A 19481-nucleotide genomic window follows, 5' to 3' on the forward strand; every position below is an offset into this window, starting at 1 on the left:
AAACATGCGTACGGTCGGTCTCTGCTGCCTCGCAAACCGCAAGGATTGAATACGACGATTCCAAACCCAGCTGGGCAGACCAAGTCGAGGAAGAAGGAGATGAAGGGACATTACCACCCTCCAAGGAAACCATCAAAGGAATCATAACGGGTTTAATATTTTCAATAGATGCCAAAGCTTAAATAGTTTTTTTTTTTTTCAGTGAGAACCAGAAAACCTTTTATTCAGTTAATGGAAGTACTGAGGAAGCCCTACTCTATTTATTCTACTCTAAACTATCTTAGATTGCATGTTCATATGTCTAGTATTTAAAAAATATCTTGTGTTCTGCTGTGAAACATCAGTAGCCGGTAGGTTGAGCCATTTTCATAGGAAACAGAAAAGCTCAATCATGGAGGTGAGTAAGCTCTCATTTAATTTAACAGAATGAAATAATACAACCAGTGGTTAAAATCAAAAAGAGTAACACATAGGCTACTTGTCTGTCTCTTCAGTGAAGAAGGTTGTGCTTGTTTTAAACACTTGGTCCATAGGGAAACTGAGACGTTGAAAAAAAAAAAAAGAATATTCCAGCAAGGTTGGGGCTGTAGGATGTGATGTTTTCCATTTTAAATTCAGTCTAGACCACACAATCAGACAATTTATAGTTCATAAATACAGGCAAGGGAAGCAGGGAATTCAGGCTACGACTCATCATAGTTTGTATTCCCCAATGTAAGAGAGCTTACAGAGCAGAAACAGTTTTGTGTCATTCTTTCCCTCATTTCTTACCAAAATAGGTCTCTTCATGTTCTGTTCCTGAGGAGAAGTGAATGGCATATTCCCTCTGTGTGTGTGTGTGTGCGTGTGTGTGTGTGCGTGTGTGTGTGTGTGTGTGTGTGTGTGTGAACCGTGAAAACTAATAACTATAGTTATATTACATCGTAATCATTATTGTCATCATCAACAGCACCATGAATTGTCTTCATAAAATCATGTGGGCAACATCGGCAAACATAAAAAGCCAAGCATCATCATGTGGCTGGATATTTACTGGAACAGTACAGAACACTGACGAAATAAAGACTCAAATTATTAGACCCACTATATATTCATATATCTGTGCATGGCAGGTGAGTAAATGTAAAAACTCAGTCTAGGTGTCTCTTTGTATTTCTCCGTCCCTGTTTGTGACTGGTATCTAGTCTACTGTGCTGACAGCAGAGAAGAATTCTGGGCCTGCATGCGAGAGCCCTCTTGTGATTGGTGTCCTTTGAAAGGGAGAGAATAGATGAGTTATAGACCAAGGACTTCATCCTTCCCAGCCAATTCAATGTATAGTCCCCCCCCCTCCCCACCACTCCTTTTTTGGTCTCTTTCACTCTTATTTGTCAGGCTCCCGAAGCTGCAGATGAGGTGTTGGGACAGGATGTCATTGTTTCAAGAGAAGAGTTGTTTCAGATGTTTCGACTGGGGTGTGGTTCTGCCACCGGTCTCCTTTATCCCCCTCTCTCTTCACAGGTTAAGTTTGACCACTCCGCATCCACCCTTCACTTCCCCCTCTCTTCCACCATCTAGAAGTCCATGGACATTGAGCGCTGCTGAGGGTCGACTACGGTGGTGCTGTTCCGAGCACTATTGCCACGAATAGTTAGGGTTCCGCAGGCTCCTGCCATCCCACCGCCAATACCTCCTGCGATACCGCTTGGCCCCGCCATGCCCATTCCTCCGGGCATCGTCATCCCTCCAGTTATGCCCACTGCTCCTCCCATCGATCCTCCTGCTATCCCCATCGGTCCTCCTACTGCTCCTCCCATTGAGACTCCACCAGTGGCTCCTCCACGACCGTAGATCTCACACGGGATCTCCTCCGTGACGCGGTCCTCGATGACCTGTTGGTCGCAGTCGTGAGTCTGTGAGTGCTGTTTGTAGCCGTAGCAGCTCTTCTTGTAGCTGGACGTGGAGTTGAAAGTCTTCATGGGCGGCGGCTTGGAGAAGTCGTTGTGGTAGGACAGCTCCATGGAGCTCAGGGTGGTGCGGCTGTGCTTCATGCTGCCGCCGCCGCCACCGGTGGTCACTGAGCCTTGCGAGCCACAGTGGTGCTCGTGGACACAGCGGGACATGGTGGAGGAGCGCCTCAGCTTGTGGAAGCTGTCCAGCTCCTCGGACAGATCCGCCAAATCTGAAGATACCTCTTTGTCGCGCAGAGAGAAGAGCTCGTAGTGTGGCGGGTCAAAGACCTCCTGGAAGCCGGCCTTGTTGAAAACTCCAGGCCGACGAGCAACAACCTGGGGGACCAAAACCGACCATGAGAACAGGCTCTTGCGTCTTGTTGAATTACAAAAAACGTTTGCTTCATTTGGGAATTCTGAGCAGGTCCAGTGTATTGAGTCTATAGGAACAAAACAACTTGTTTTATTGAAGTTTGTTTCTGTGCATTTTATCTGCCAGATCTCAGGTAATACTTTGAGCTTGTGGGTCAGTATTTTATATTCTACTAGTTTTGACACGTCATTTTAATTCTTCACTAAGTTCTTTCCAAATTCTTTAATATATGCTCTGCTCCATTTGGTTAGTGGCCAATTTATCATAGAAAATAGTATTTGTAATAGTGACTATTTTTGAGTGTAGAAAAAATAATGAGACCCATTTTAAACTGAATTTGGAATCAGGTATTCCAGTGTGGAATTTCCACACTTCCTCCCGGTTTCCAGAGCTACGTCTGGAATTCCACCATAACTATGTGTCTCTTTTCCTGGCTTGGTCGGATTTTGTGGTGAAAGAAAAGGTCAAACAAAAATGATGGCTTACCTTCTTCCTGGGTTGCTTCATCTGGACCAGGATGGAGATAATGAGAAGAACAAGAACTATGCCCGATGATACGCCAATGACAGTGCCATGGGTCTTAGTTATCTGATGGAAAAATCCTTTGGATCTCTTCTCTGAAGACACAAGATGGAGAGACGGAGAAATACGAGGAAAGAAAAAGAAAAGTAAATGAATTCAAACTTCAAAAAATTAAAAAATAAAACCGCAAATTACATCTTAAGAAAAAAAAAGTTCCAATTAACTATAATGACACACTGATAACCTCAAGGAGAAATAATTACCTTTGCAGTGGTTTTCATCCCAAGGGTAAACACAGTTCTGAACCCCATTGCACACCAGGGAGTTGTTAATACACATGTTGCTGTGGCAGAAGAATGTATTGGCTGAACATGGGGCTGCAAGGAAAAGAAGAAATAGACATTGAGGAAGAGCAACAACAGGCAGCTGTAACAGCCCGGTGTGAGCTATTTATGCTTGGAATAATAAAAGGTCCATATACTTTTCTGTGGGAATGTGTACAGAAAGTTAAGATAATAATGGGCGAATGGAGACCGTCCACTTGCTGATACAACATTTGTGTTCAGTGAGAGCTGAAGACGACAAAGCGTCAAAGAGCTGCAGTTTCAACAAGTGCGGCGATGTGCGAGAAATTGAGCTTGAAAAACAAACAGCAAAGGGAATAAACAAGAAGGCCTAGAAGAATGACAAGGTATCATTAGCGGTAAAATGTTTTAGGGTGCACAAAAGTCAGACAGGTGAAGCATGAGCTGACTATGAGCATATCAATGCTGTAGCGGCAGAAACAAAGAAAACGTTGCTTTTTCCAAGTAAATTAAAGAGGAAAAGAGAAACTAAGTTCACCTCTGACAAAACTAACAAGCTTTCCAGACAAATATCAGCCTTTTCTCCAAGCCTCTTCTCTTGTGTCCTATGACTCCTTCACTTCATTACTCCTTTCTCGATGTCTGTGGCACTTCGGGTTTTCCTTCACACCCCATGCAGCATGTGTGTAGCTTGTAAATCCTATGATGTCTTGAGTACATATCAAAGGAGATTGGCTCAAAAGAGTAAAATAGGGATAATGAAGTGTACAAGGAGGAACTTTATCGTTGCAGTGACACATACCCCAAAACCCCAAATAAACTTTAGTCCAAGTCTTTTAGACCCTGACTAAATAAAATTTCAGAGTTATTCAAGAGACCTCCTTGAGTTGAGCTGTGTGATCGGAATTATTTATCCAAGTGTAGCTCTTAAGAACTTTCAGAGTTACACACGCACGCATGCGTGAGCGCAAACACACACAACCATGGTGAGAGAGAAAAACAAACAAACCCATTTAAACTCTGCATATGTTATGAATGTCCAAATGAAAACACCATTAGTATTCACCCTTGGTTCGGGAAGTGTGTACGGGAATGTGCCAATTAATATTTCAGTCTATTCAGGCATTTAATAACAATATTATGTTCCTTCCTGCACTGTGATTCTTGCTATTTGCAATTTTTAACAGCGGCAGTTTGAGAGTTCCTCGTCCTTCGGAATAATGAAGATTAATGAATAATTACTTCCAGCAGATCTATTAACCCAACTCAGCTTTTCTTTTCGCTCAAAAAGGAAAATTCCTCTGCACTCTTCCGCAAACAGACTTTAATAAGCAAGGTGTCACGCTGTGGAAAGCATATCAATTCACTCTCTGAAGCTTTTCTGATGCATTTATTTAAAAAAAAAACGTTAGCATCAACAAATTATTTTTATAGCTGTAATTTAGAAACTATAAACTGTGTAATTGACATTTTTGCTGAAATGAAACTTCATTGTTGGGTCTTAGATGCTGATATAGACAGAAGGCAGAACACCATAAATAAGCTGTGTAAATATGGGTAATACATCAATTTGCCTCTTTTGTAAGAGTCAAATCCATCAACAAATCAACAGCTTTGCCTCTCTTCTATTATATGTCTACAGTCTTTCAAGGACATAAAAAACAAGTCAGTCTGGAACCATAAATGGGGTCTGACATAACTGTACTCTTCCCAGCTTGGTCCATAATCTTAATAACAATTGATTTTTTCGAAAGCATTAAACTAGTGAACAAAAAAACAAAAAAAACAAAACTAAACAGTGGAATGGTATCAAAAAGTAAGATCCAGACAGAGTTGTAGGACTTACGGTCAACAAATGAGGTGAAGAGCATGCGGAAGCGGCTCAGTCTGCTCTTCTCATCAGCCCACATCCGGACGACTCCCACGCCGTTATCGAGCATCACGTCGTTGGCCACGGTGCTGCAGAACTTGGCTTTGAGGTTTTCAATGGCGCTGCTGCCATCATACACAGCCACAAAGTTTTTCTTGCACTCGTTAGAATGCTCCATCTGGTACTCCATGAAGCGCAGGTAGATCTGCAGACACACAGCATGTTTGGACCATTGAGGAATTAAACCAGCAATAACCCCTCTCCAAAAAAAAAAAGACAGAGCTCTGCTTTGGGTGGCCTCGATTTGTTTAAGCGCTAGATAAATTTTCATTACTTTGAACTGAAGCCCATGAAATGTATTACTGCCTTTCGCAACCATACAAAGGAATATTATGGGCACCTAGAAGTGCCTGATTTTAAAGAGAAGCTTTAGATGATTATTACTGTTACTATTTATATGTATATGTATATTTATGTATATATATATATATATATATATATATATATATATATATATATATATATATATATATATATATATATATTTCAAGACACTCATAGCACTTTAAATTGAAACCATTTTTCATTCGCACACTGGTGGTGCTAAACTCCATGTGTAGCCACAGCTGCTCTGGGACTGACTGCTGGTATCGTGGCTGCCAATCGGCGGCAAACGGCGGCAAACGGCCCCTCTGACCAATAAATGATTCCCATCCAATTCATCTGGAAGCACCAGTTTCACTAAAGTCTCTCATTAACTTCTGTTTATGAACAACATTTTGCTCATAAATCTCCTCTATTTCAGAAAAAATATTACAAGTACAAAATATTACATTTCTGGAGCACATCAACATGCCTTTTTGTGTAACAGAGACTGTTGCTCGCACCTGTCCACCAGATGTCTCTGGCAAGTTTCTCGCCTGTCTCACTGACACCACTTTAACCAGCCACCTGTCCGTACAGCTGCCTTTCATTTGCCAGATCATCACAAATGCATTAGGCTTTAATCTGCAAAGTAATTACAAAATGTGTGTCCTTAAATTGTGCAAATATGTGGAACCAGCAGTAATGATGAGAGGACAGGATGCCGTCTGTGGGGCAAAAATCCTCTGGTTGAAAACATTTGAACACATTTGGCACTGGGACACACTTTGCCGCGCAGTCGTTGATGCTCCGGCATCGTTACGCTCTGCACAGCATCGCTTTTGCTACTCCATGAGGCTGATATCTGGCTAGATGTGTCAGCGAGCTGCTTTCCTGAACTCCTTTCTGCTGCTGCTGGACACTTTGTGCGAGCCTGTGGGTAAGAGTGAGTGTGTGCATGTGTGATTCATGCATGCGGGAATGTCAACATTCATATGTGAAAAGTGAATGCATAAGAGTGAAAATGTATGTGTGTGGGCAACTGCGTGCAATGAAACTGTATTATGTAATGTGTGTGTGTGTGTGTGTGTGTGTGTGTGTGTGTGTGTGTGTGTGTGTGTGTGTATGTGTGAGTGAGTGAGTGAGTGAGTGAGTGTGCGTGTGCGGACGTGTGTTTTGCACTGTTGCCAGTGAACAGCACAAGGGCATGCTGATGACTCAGTCCTAAGGGGGAAGCAAAGCAGTAACTGTATCGCAGCTGAATGTGTCTGTGATTGTCATCCATCCATCCATCCATCCATCTATGATTGTTATGTGAACGGAAATTTAAGGGTCTGGTGTGTGAAATTTGGCTTGATTTATGATTTTTATATCGGTAAAAGCTTATCATACAAGCCATAAATACATATACATACAAATAAGAGAGTATACTTGCAGTACAGTAAAAGTCATTTGGTTTTCCTACACTTAGAACGGCTCATACACATAAGAATATTCCCTGGTACTGACCTTGGAATTAGGAGGAGCCCTGATAGTCCAGATGCAGTCGAGAGCGTCTCCAGGTTTCACTCTCTCTTCCTCGTCCACCTGGCTGGAGCGAATGATCCCATCCCATCCAGTGATCTCAAACTGACAGTCTGAGGAGAGGCAGGGGAAATGCGGCGAGCGAAGGTCACGGGAGGAGAAAAGAAAGGGGAAAAAAAGGAGTATGGTCACAGAGAGGTAAGGTTAGAAAGAAGCCCGGGAGGGAGAAGCAAAGAGTGGCAACAGACAGAAAGGTGAGGGATTGTTGTTTCATGAAGTTTAGTATTCGGGATTGAAGAGCAACGAGAACAATAAGAAGCCAGAAGAACAAAGATCAAAGTGTCTGCGCTCCACGCTAATATTAAATTACATGATATTATATGATAGTATATAAATCATGTAACTATCATTATGTAATTATATTATATTGTTTATTATGTTCCCCACACCTCTGATGTTTATGTTTATTATATTTTGTTATACTGCACTATTGCACTATAATTATGACAATACTTATATTCTTACCATTATTATTTTACTAATGTTTTGATTATAATAATAATAATAATAATAATAATAATAATAATAATAATAATAAATAATAATAATAATAATGATAATAATAATAATAATAATAATAATAATAATAATAATAATAATAATAATAATAATGAATATCATAATAGACTTAGACTTTCTTTATTGTCATTGCAAACAGAAACACTGCAGTGATGTTGTTGCTCTGCTCCGGACGGAGTACAGCAATCTTTGCTACACTGTATAATTTAAAATAAAAATATAAAAATATAAACATCTAGAGGTAGAATGGTGCTAGAATAAAAATAAATAGATAGAATATAAAATGCACAGGTCAGAAAAATATTGCACTTCATGTACGTATCAACAGTGTACACAGAGACATATATATATATATATGTATATATATATATATATATAGTGGCAGCAGGGTGGAGGGGATGGGGGGGTTATTTGGCATTTGGCAGTCTGTTGGCAAGGGTAAGTAACTGTTTGTGAATCTGGCTGTTCTGCAGCGGATGCTACAGAACCTTCTGCCAGATGGCAGGTGGGAGAACAGTCCATGGTTGGGGTGGGTGGGGTCGGACAGGATCCAGTGGGCTCTGGATAAGCAGCGGCTGTCTGCAATGTCTTTGATGGGGGGGAGCGGGGTCCTGATAATCTTCTCTGTCCTCACCACTCTCTGCAGAGGCTTCCAGTCCGCGAACCTGCAGCTCCCACACCAGACGGAGGCATGCAGCTTCTTCTTCACCACGGTGGAGGTGTGGAGTGACCAGCTGAGTTTGTCGGTGATGTGCACCCCCAAGAACTTGGTGCTACTCACGACTTCCACGGCTGTGTCGTTAATGAGGAGGGTTGTATGACTCTCCTTTGTCTTGTCGTTGTTCAGGACGTTCAGGTTTTTCATCCTACACCGTAGCCCTAGATGTTTAATTTCCTCCCTGTAAGCCAGTCCATCGTTATCCCGAATGAGGCCTACAACTGTTGTGTCATCCGCATACTTCAGGATGTGGTTGGTGTTGAACCTTGGACGGAAGTCATGGGTCATCAGGGTGAAGAGCAGGGGACTCAGAACGCAGCCCTGGGGAGTGCCGCCGTTCAGAGAAATGACACCAGAGTTGTTTTTACCCCCCCAGACAGACTGGGTTCTGTTGGTGAGGAACTCTAGCAACCAATTACACAGGGTTGTCTTAAGGCCCAAGGGTCCCAGCTTGCATACCAGGTCTTGGGGGATGATGTTATTGAATGTCGAGCTGAAGTCCAAGAACAGCATGCGTACAAGGGCGTTCTTCTCCTCCAGGTGTTCCAGGCTCAGGTAGAGAGCAGTGGAGAAGGCATCCTCAGTGGAGCGGTTGGGCTGGTATGCAAACTGGAACGGGTCGAATGACGGGGGGAGTATGGAGATGTGTGGTCCTTCACGACTCTCTTGAAGCACTTCATGATGACGGTGGATGTAAGTGCAACATGGCGAAAGTCATTAAGGCATGTGATGGTTGATGGCTTTGGTACTGGAATTATTGTAGCTGCCTGGAAACCCGGGGGGGAGGATAGCCTGGTTAAGTGAGGTATTGAAAATGTCCGTGAGCACGGGTGCCAGCTGGTCTGCTTGATCAGCCATCCTGGAATGTTGTCCGGGCCTGCAGCTTTCCGTGCAGCAATGGCATAGTTTCATATTTTGCATTCCATTGTTTGCAACTAATTATATTATATTATATCATATTATATCATAAAATGTATTTTAGTAAACTTATATTTAACTTGACACTTTTTTTTTTACACTTTCTGTATTCCTTGTAATGAACAATCAAAAATATAAAAATCTTTGAATCTTCACCTCATGCATGTTTTCACCGGACACCTTTTCACTTCATGTGCACACATTCAGAAATATTCTCCTGTGAGCTCCGGCACAGCGAGGCTGCGTCCAAATCTTTCAAGACGCACTGAACACGAGACAAGAAGGCGTCACGACGGAGAGCTTACCTGGGATGGGGTTTAGCAGTCCACCCACGTGCAGATGGAAATCAGGGTCTGAAATGATAAGATTTGAGGAGCACTTCTCTCAGTCCATGTTGGAAGAAATTGGTAAAGCAAGAACACAAGATAAGATCCCGCTAATGGCAGCCAGATAAAGCAGAGAAGGGTGTGTTTGAAGCTAATGCCTGTCGTCTGATGAAGTGCAGCGATTCCTCACTGTATTGGGTTTAGGAGCCTCTCGTGATGACGAGCAAAAAAAATTAAAAAAAATAAAAAAATGCGAGGACGATGCTTTGACCTCCCCGGTGTCCAATGGCCCAGTGGTAAATGCCAATCCAGCTCTTAAGTTCCCATTTCCTTAACTGGTAATCAACATAAGTTTTAATGGGCCATGCATAAAATGATATTTTATGGACCGGATCTATTTATTTGCTCGGGTTGCTTAAATGAAACTGATGAGCCCGAGTGTGTTGTGAGGCTAATTAGAACTGCGAGCCAGCTGCCCAGTGCAATGGCGAAGCACTCACCTGCGATGAAGGTGTACTTGATGCGAAAGCCGAGACCCTCCAGCTCCTCGTCGCTGTTGAACTTGATCCACATGAACCGCCCCGTGGACGTCACCAATCCGGGGTTCTTCACGCCGCAGAAGCGATCAATGAGCGGCGAGAATCCAAACGGCCCGTCGCGGATTTCGATGTGATCAAAGCGGCACTCAAACGACGGCTCCATGTAGTAATTCTTATCAAAGGCCAGCTGGATCCTTTGTTTGGGGAGTGCTGTGGCAAACAAAGGAGTGGCGAGAGGAAAGAAAACAACTCTGTAAAGCCGTGAAAGAAATAAGATTCTAATCTCGTTTTTGGCAAGGCTGAAATGCAATCTGAAATGCAAATGCATTATTGAAAGGTGATTGGATACGAGTGAAATCTGGATTTTGAAGTTGAGCTACTTGTGTGGGGAGACAACAGTGATAGAGACTCTGTGTGTGGGGAACCGCAGACCCCCTGCTGCATTTCCACAATCTGTTCCGTTGCTTTTTGTCTCGTCTGATTTTTCTGCTGGTCTGAACGTTGCTGTGGCTCGAATCAAACATGATGGGGAAAATTTAGGGTCACAATCACTGAGGAGCATTTGAAGCAGCTGGATCGCAACATTTTGCTTTGCGACAGTATTGTTTTGCACCCTCGGCTTTGCTCTATTCACAAGTGGCTGCAACACAGGCTCTGCTGTCCGCACATGGGACGTCAGCTTTATTGAGGACCAAGAAAAAGCAGCTCGACAGTATTAAAGGCTATTTATTGCCTCTGACTAATCTATTTTAATGATCAAAGGAGAAAACTAGAAAATCAATCAATCTTTTACGACAGGCGATGACACTGTCTGTCCCGTCCCGCTCATTATGTGGGACCTTTTCGGGAAACACTTTCAGCTGAAGGTGACCTATTAGAATGGCCACTGAATAAAGCCAATCAACTGCTGAGCTGAGGAGACCTCTTCAAAAACCCTGGCTCTGTGTTTGGCCTTGCCACTAATCAACTGCAGGTCTGCGCAGACAAAAAGGAATGAAATACGATTGATCTTTAAAGACCGTACTAATAATAACAAGACTTCATCTTACTATTTTGACACTTCAGAGCTGTTCTAGCGGTCGGCTCAGGGTGTTGACGTGTTCTACTTTAATTCCAACAACAATTTTTGAAATGATTTCCATTGCTTTTAAAATGTGTGTAGCCTTAAGCTAGTTCCAAACACAATAGTTATATAATAGTGCAGTTGTAGCATTTCTCTCTTTCTCCTCCTCTTGCACTTGTTCTCCTTAGTTAAGTTTTCATTGTGTTGTCTGGAGAAGACAGCCTCCCGTGGCAAACAAGCGTCCCCGTTGGGAATCAATAAAACTCTCAAAGTCTTAAAGACTTAAAGTAACTGCATAGCATCATACTGACAAACGTGTCACACAGTTGCCTACACAAATACACGTGCACAAAATTGAAGTTGAGTAACAGTTCAGGTAAGGAGACCATCTAGCCTGCACATTCATTGAACAACACAGTTTCCATCTGTCAGCTCAGTCCACTTATTGTTCTGGTCCAATCATGAACCCCATGCGTCCCCTAATGGTGCCAGTGATCTGCAGTCTCCCAGTTTGAAGGCCCACATTTCATACATTTATCATATTATACTATGTTACACTATTGCACTATTCTTCTTCTTCTTCTTACCACCACTACTACTACTACTACTACTACTACTACTACTACTACTACTGTTTTATTAATGTATTAATTAATTAAATAATTCAATGTATTTGCAGATCAATGCTAAAGTTCAAGTCCCACTGATTGTCACATCCCGAAGGATGCAAAAGCTACCCTCCGCATTTGACCCACGGCCCCCGAGGCAGCGTTGAGCAGCAGCGGTGGGTGATCTATGTTCCATCACATCATCCATTCCCAAACACAGCAGGGCCTCACAGCACCACACACAGCAAGATCGTGTTCTTCATAATGTAGTAAATAACAAAACCAAGGTGCTAGACAACTTCTAAAACACTCACACATATAAAGGCAAAGTGTGTATAAAAATGTGGTTAAAAATGTGGTAATATCCCGGAATGTACTTTTTCAATTTATTTGTTGGTTTATTTTTTATTTGTCTTATAACATAAAATGTTATAACTTTCCTGAAAATGAGAAAATAGTTTCAGTTACAAAAAGAATCAGTTTCTGAGATCATATGAAGTTAAATAGATTAATCAATTCAAAAAAAGTGAGTCTGGAAGTTCTTTATTTCATGTCATTATCTCTCCAACTCTTCTTTCCCCCCCAAGCACGCGCGCCCACACACACACACACACACACACACACACACACACACACACACACACACACACACACACACACACACACACACACACACCACGGTGGACGTAACCCAATCACCAAGCCCCATTAAGTGCAAATTATAATTCCATCGCTCTCTGCTACGCACTGCAGCCATACATGAGCACGCCTTGATGAGGACATAACCAACAGGTTTGAAACTGCTAGTCTGTCACCGATCTGATGAATGCTGTTCAGCAGTAAATAATGGCAAATGATGGCTTCCATCTGTCACGTATCAGACTCAGCAACGTACTGCTGCACACATCAGCAGGCTGACTGTGATGGAGCCGCAGTTCATTTATCAAAAGCAGCGCTGAGCTTCATTTGTCCACAGGGGGAGCTCATGAGCCGTGTGTGAAACGCACTCTGCACTACAATATGGACTCGCCGGCGAACGCCTCATCAGTATAAAAGGCTGCAGCCTAGTACTGCATGAGCAAACAGTTCATCAATTTACTCGGACCACTACTCCAAAAACCCATCTACTACAGCCGCTAATGATATTTTTCATTATGCCTCCGTTGGGAGGGGGGCACCGAATTCCTAATGGATGTGATACTTCTGGTAAACACTTTCCAGACACTCACAATTCAGTGACATCCTACCAAGATTTTGCGGCAGATGTCCCAGTGTTTGATTGTTTCTCTTGGCTCACGCTGCCGACGCAAGTGAACGCAGCACAGTGGTGATGGTGGGGCCAGGAGTCTGGGTCTGCGCTGCGATATTGCACTCTGACTCCGTTTGACAGGGTTCTTAGCCAGTGTGCGAAATACAGGGGGGTCTCCAATGAGATCCCATGAAAACTTCAATGTAAAATTAAAGGGGGTCTCATATGTTTTCAAAATAAAAAATAAAAATAGAGAGATATAGTATTGTCAGTAATGGTCACTAAAATATCTTAAAGATCATCCTGTCTAATGTCAATTTAAAAAAAAAATATATATATATACATGCTGCATGTTAAAGAAATTTAGATTGGTATTTAGTAACTATCAGGATAGTATGGGGACCCCCCTGAATATTAATGGGTATTTTGCACACTGGACTGGACTTGTTGTATATAGATTCACTTGAATGTTTCTTGTAATTACTGTAATCACTGTAGAGATTACTTATTTTTTGTATTGTTTTTAGTGCTGCAACAGTAGTTTCCTAATTTGGGATCAATAAAGCACTTCTATTCTATTCTATTCTATTCTATTCTATCTGTGGGGTGAAGGAAACTCCAGATGGCTCGTTGGAAAAATATCAGGCTGGTGGCCCTGCGGTGACGGCGAGGCGAAAATCAGACGCAGTTATACAAAACAATGTCAGCCTGACTAAAGACATAAAGACATTCAGTTGAGGGAGGCGACACGCTGAGGGCTGCTGGGAAAACCGTGTCAGCTTTTCTGCAGGCAGGAAAAAAAAACCACAGTGCAGAGGACGACGATGATGATCCAGACGGTACCTTCCAGGATGTAGACGCACTCCTTGTTGGGTGGGTAGGTGTTTGGGTAGTTGGGGGACGTGAACACCCCACCGTTGATGTTGCGCACCCATGTGCCACAGTCGTTCTGATTAGGGATTTGGCCGCCATGTTCACTCGGGGGATCTTATAAGCAGAAAGGCAGGGAAGAGACAAACAGATGGGTTATTGAGCCGAGTGGATCGATGAGGGAGTGATTGAGGGTCTGAGCGAGAGAGAGAGAGAGAGAGAGAGAGAGAGAGAGGGAGAGAGAGAGAGAGAGAGAGAGAGAGAGTCAGTCTAACTAAAAGAATGCAAAAGAAGGCAGGGAGGAAAAGGCTGTTAAAACAAACCCTCCTTGTGCTACGTCAGAAGGACAGATAATTCTTTCACTGACAATTTGAATGTGGTGGTCGCCATCAATACTTTGAGAGCTTTGATCTTCAACATACCTTTAGTTCTCTGCGCCAAAGAAAAGCCCTCCTCTATTAGAAAGAAGAGTATCCACACTGCAAGACAGACACAGCACATTGGTCACGCCGAGCAGAATATCGGACTTACATACGAATGATTAAAAGCATACTAGAATAAAAAATAGCAGTGGCAGAATAAGTGCGAGTAATATAAACCGCAGTATGGATTTTTATCAGACTTTGATAAACAGAGAGCAATGCAATGTTACAGGTAACAGACTTAAAAAAATACTGTTTGTGGGAGAGTGAAAGAGGCAATTCACATCACACAATCAATAGAAACACACCGCGTTTTGGCAGAGGGAAACGAAAGAGGGAAAATCTATCTAGATATTTCATAATCATACTGCAGACTGCACAAAACACTTACTAGAAGTCTGAGCTGTAAAAACCGCTGCTCATCATGAATCATAAAAGGTAGCGCTACACAACCTAAGGCAATGCTGAGAGATACTCTGTCATGTGCGGGTGCTTCGTATTTGTGCAACTCTGAGATTCTCAAACTATTTGAGTTGTGCTTGTACCCAGAGGGACTGGGCATGATTTATTTTTTTGTTGACATACCAAATGTGAACCACATTTACAGGTCGATTTTACAGCAAACCGGGATTGGAAATGATCAGTATTTTACTGGAAAGCAACTTCTAGCGGTATTGATGATTACATTTTTTGCAAAATGTGCCAAAAGTATCCTCTGATTTTGCTTTTCACAAAGACAACAAACAATGAAAGCAGACAAAATTCTCCCACTGACGAGTTTAAGAAACATTGAACACGTGGAAAGAACTGACCATGGTCACTTCTACAGTTAAACCCTGGACTTTGAATCAGGCATTTTTCTACAGTTTGCAATAGAACAAAGTGCCTATTAAAAACAATGTAAACATTTCCTGCTCAATTTTGATGATGGAAAGAGGACCACAGTGGTGACCTACAGCCCCTTCATATCAGAGGGATCATACAAATCAATTGGGACTACATCACAACAGTCGTAACTGGCGGCTGGCAGTATTATTGACCAGCAGCAGCGGTTCATTAGTTTGAAACCTCAAACTCACAGTCAAACTATGAGATCCTGGAACCAACTAATCTGCAGCCTCTGGGCACCAGACACGCAGTGCATTAGCAGAAACAGCATTACAGGCTCCAAGCCTTAAAGCAATGATGAGACGACAGGCATTTGGGTCGGAGGACAGCTGCAGACAAAAGGTGAAATATGTTGAACACAATGATATCTGCACCGAGGGCCAGTGTGCCACTGTGAGACTGACAGGGTTGCTTCAATAAGCTGCTGGAGAGCTGAACCCCAATCAGTCCCTCATAGGTTGGCACAGTCACAATGAATGATACAGTGTACCTTATATTACTGTATATATTACATTTTAAAAACCATGTCACTAATTATATTATACTGCTCTATGACTACAGCACTATTATCATTACTTCTACTTATTACTATACTATATTATATATCATATTATATTATATACAGTATATGATATTATATTATATATATATATATATATATATATATATATACATATATATATTATAGACTAAATGGTATAGTTTCATACGTTGCATTCAATTGCTTGCAAGTCATTATATCTTATTATATTATATTATATTATATTATATTATATTATATTATACAGTATTGCACAACACTTCAAACACGCTTATCTGTACTTGCCCCTTTTTGCGAATCTTTTTAAGCTTATCTTTAACTTGCCATTTGCCACTTTTCACACTCTTTTTTTTATATCTTCATTCATTGTACGCACACTCACATCGGGCTCGGCCACACGAACATTTCAAAGCCATCTAACATGACATGTGACAAATGTAAAATCTTTGTATCTTTGAATCATAAGCCAGGCGCATAGCCTGGAGGCGCCCAGTGAAAACAGAGGTTGATCGTGGGTGTGGGGAGCAGCTGACGGGGCAGAATGGAGACCGATCTGGTTGTAGCGTACGCAGTGAGCACAACTGCACACATGAACACGCGTGTTTAACTGAGGTCGTTTTGCACACAGCCCAGCTCCCCACCCCTCCCAGGGCGCTGGGCTCCTCATTACAACTACCTCCATTATCTCTCAATGAAGTGCTGTAGGTGGAGTGAGAACCGTCCAAGACATATTCAGGAGGGGGAGAAAAGGCACTCAACCTCGAGAAGCAGTGATAACAACTATGCTAAAAGCCCCAAATGAAGCTGGATATCCTGAAGCGTTCAGTCTTGTGCACACTCAATGAGGTGAGTGTGGGGGAAATGTTTTTTTTTTTAAGTGTCTCTTCCTCAAATTATATATTAATTATTATCAAGAAAGAACTCATAAGGCAGTCAGTGTCTTTACATTTATTTTAGCTCTGGTAGCAATATTATGCTGAATGATTGTTAAAATGCAAAAATAAAATAACACTGGCATAAATATTTATATTTCCTTTAGGAAAACATGTTGAGGAATGTTGTTGAAATAACGGAACATCCGTGGGGGGGGGGGGGGGGGGGGGAAATCAAAGTCATTCTATAATGAGTAGTGGGATTATTAAGTACTTGGTATTGGTATCGGTGAGTACTGAAATGCAAGTACTAGTGCTATTGGTGCAGCCCCAATTTTTCCCATGGTTATTTGTATAAATGGAGCTGCATAGACAGCTGGCTGAAGCGACCTTAAAAATGCACAAACAAACAAACAAACAAACAAATGCAGTTAGTGAGCAGGTGGCCAAAGGTCAGTTTCACCTGCGGTCACTTCTGCAACACGTACAAAGATACCGCAGTGAAGTTAAGGCTGAATAGAATAGAATAGAATAGAATAGAACGCGTTTGTGAATCCAACGGTGGGCGGGAGGGGGGGCGGGGGGGTGTTGCATAATTAGCAACAAAAAGTAGTGCAATGAGAATGAAAATGTATACTAACTGAAAAGATATGAAGAAATAAAAATAAAATGAAAATATTCATAGAGTAAGAAGGAAAAAAGTCTAAATGATTGATTAAAAATAAAAAAAATAAAAAATAAAAAATAAGGCAGAATACTTAAAACGAAGGAAGAAACCGCCGGGAAAAGGGGCAACCGGGCGGGAACACGGCGCGTGCCTCAGGTGTGAGCGGCGCGAGACCCGCAGAAGCACGCGCGCACGCACACTGGGGGAGGGTTGCAGGCTCATCGCGTGCGCAGCGAGACGGTTCTTTTTCTCCAAGAGGGAACAAGACGCGCACGGCTGATGAATATGACGGCCAAGGCTCGTGATTATGGCGCCGCCGACGCCCGCTTTTCTCCTCGAAAATGTCAATAAATAAATCAAACTAATTAAACAAAAAAAACAAAAAACAAACACAAAATCGTCATCGTCTTACGATAAACACGCGTGTGTGTCCCCTCCTGACCCGACAGGTGCGTTTCAAACGAGCTCTGACGGCCGCTGACAGTGAACACGGAGCGGCAGCATCGCGTCGTCCCTCACCGTAGGATGGAAGAGGCAGCATCACGTCGTCCCTCACCGTAGGATGGAAGAGGCAGCATCACATCGTCCCTCACCGTAGGATGGAAGCGGCTCTCCGAGCACCGCGGCGCAACCAACCAACCAACCAACAGCGCAACGTCTTCGCTTTTTGACTTCATTTATCCACACAGAGCTTGGAGAAGCACCCGAGGTTCTGGAGGTGGTGATTCGGTCAAACTAATCCGTGATACCGTGATATGCGGAACAACTCCAGCTGGGCGGCTGCATCTGCTCGATCAACCCGCAAGAAACGCGCGCAAAAAGGGGGGCGGATTTGCCACCAAAACGAGGCGATTTATGTGTTAAGAAAAAAAAAAAGAAGGTTGAAACAAAACAGGTGAAGGATGGAGGTGAAGTCGATTGAGCACTTTTGGGGTTTTATTCATTTTTTCCTATTTACCCCCCCTCCGTTCTCCACAGCTGCGTCCGTGCACCTCAGAGGAGGGTGGATGCGCACGATGCACGTTGGTAGGTGTGAAATTCCACACACAACCACAAACACAAAGTGCTACGTGCGTGTTTTAATCATGCTCGTAGTAGATGGAAGACAATAATCACATGAAAAGAGAAACATTAGAATAGCAAAGAAATAATCAATAACAGCTGATTTATCCAAACCAGCAGCTGGAGCTCGAAGCGCATCGCCGAACTACGGAAGCAGCATCATTGCTGCCACACTAGAAAAAAAAATATGTAGTGCTCAGTTTCACGTTTTTTTTTTTTTCTAGTGTGGCAGCAATGATGCTGCTGCATCCGTAGCAACTGAACAGCCCTTTCCCACTCACCTCCTCGGAACATCATCTCCTCTGTGTCGCTGCGACCCTCCAGCTGCTCGTGTCTAGACTCGCTCCCCCTTACTGCCCATCCCTCCTCCTGTTCACGAGGACAAACTTTTCCCCGCGCGACCACAGTGATAAATCCATTCCGCAGGGTCCGGGTGGTGCGATCAGCCGGGTACCATCCCTGTGAGGGGCAGCAGCAGCAGCAGCAGCAGCTTCTGGTCGGACCACCACCACAGCGGGGAACCACGACGGATGCGATTGGGTTATCCCAAAGTCCAAGGTGCGCGCGCGCGCACTGGTGGATGGATGGACGTGTGGATATGGGCGCGAGAGCCGGAGCAGAGCGCAGCGCGTGCAGTGGAGGAGGCGGAGGAGGAGGAGGAGGAGGAGGAGAAGGAGGAAGAGGGGGAGGAGCAGCAGCAGCAGCAGCTCTTCCCACTCGCTCGCTCGCCGTCCGTGCGTGAACTGAGAGGCGCTCCTGAGCGACGCTCGTTTTAAAGCCGCGGGCGCCGCTTACATCAATAAGTAGCTTGTCACGAGCAAACCGTCAAGTCTCACACAGCGAAGACTTTCACTGCTTCCGGGGAAGTCTAGAAAAATAAAATCAAAATAAAATAAAAAGCCACTGGCAACCCCCATGGTTTAAATATACAACCTTGAAACGACACCCGAGGGGCACGGGGGTATTAATAAGCAAACATTTCCTGAGTTGAACCCGGCTTGATATTGCGGGAGGAAACATGAAACACGATAAAATCATTGAATTCTATCGATTGATTGATTTCTATTGATAGATAGATAGATATTGATAGATAGATAGATAGATAGATAGATATATGGATGTACTTTATTGATCCCAAAAGCAAAACATAAAAATAAACTATACAGTAATTACAAGAAACATTCAGGTCAATTTACAAACAACAAGAGCAGATGTGCAAAGACAGTAAAATGTGCAGAAACAGGGATAAGCAAGGTTTTTAGAAAACATGA

General features: G+C 43.0%; 1 protein-coding gene across 1 annotated transcript; it reads right to left on the minus strand.

Annotated features, from left to right (window-relative positions):
- Positions 1 to 363: 363 nt before the first annotated feature.
- Positions 364 to 19010, minus strand: neto2a (neuropilin (NRP) and tolloid (TLL)-like 2a). Its single transcript, XM_076028414.1, has 10 exons — positions 18492 to 19010; positions 14181 to 14237; positions 13732 to 13875; positions 9930 to 10178; positions 9409 to 9456; positions 6874 to 7001; positions 4978 to 5206; positions 3090 to 3203; positions 2791 to 2921; positions 364 to 2267 (listed from the first exon to the last, which is right to left on the minus strand). Exons 1-10 carry the CDS (start codon positions 18505 to 18507, stop codon positions 1554 to 1556), a joined length of 1830 nt encoding a protein of 609 aa, XP_075884529.1. The 5' UTR covers positions 18508 to 19010; the 3' UTR covers positions 364 to 1553.
- Positions 19011 to 19481: the final 471 nt, after the last annotated feature.

Source organism: Nelusetta ayraudi, unplaced genomic scaffold (assembly GCF_046127955.1).
Source record: "Nelusetta ayraudi isolate G7.1 ecotype Tasmania unplaced genomic scaffold, CSIRO-AGI_Nayr_v1 ptg000023l, whole genome shotgun sequence".
Lineage (NCBI taxonomy): Eukaryota > Metazoa > Chordata > Actinopteri > Tetraodontiformes > Monacanthidae > Nelusetta > Nelusetta ayraudi.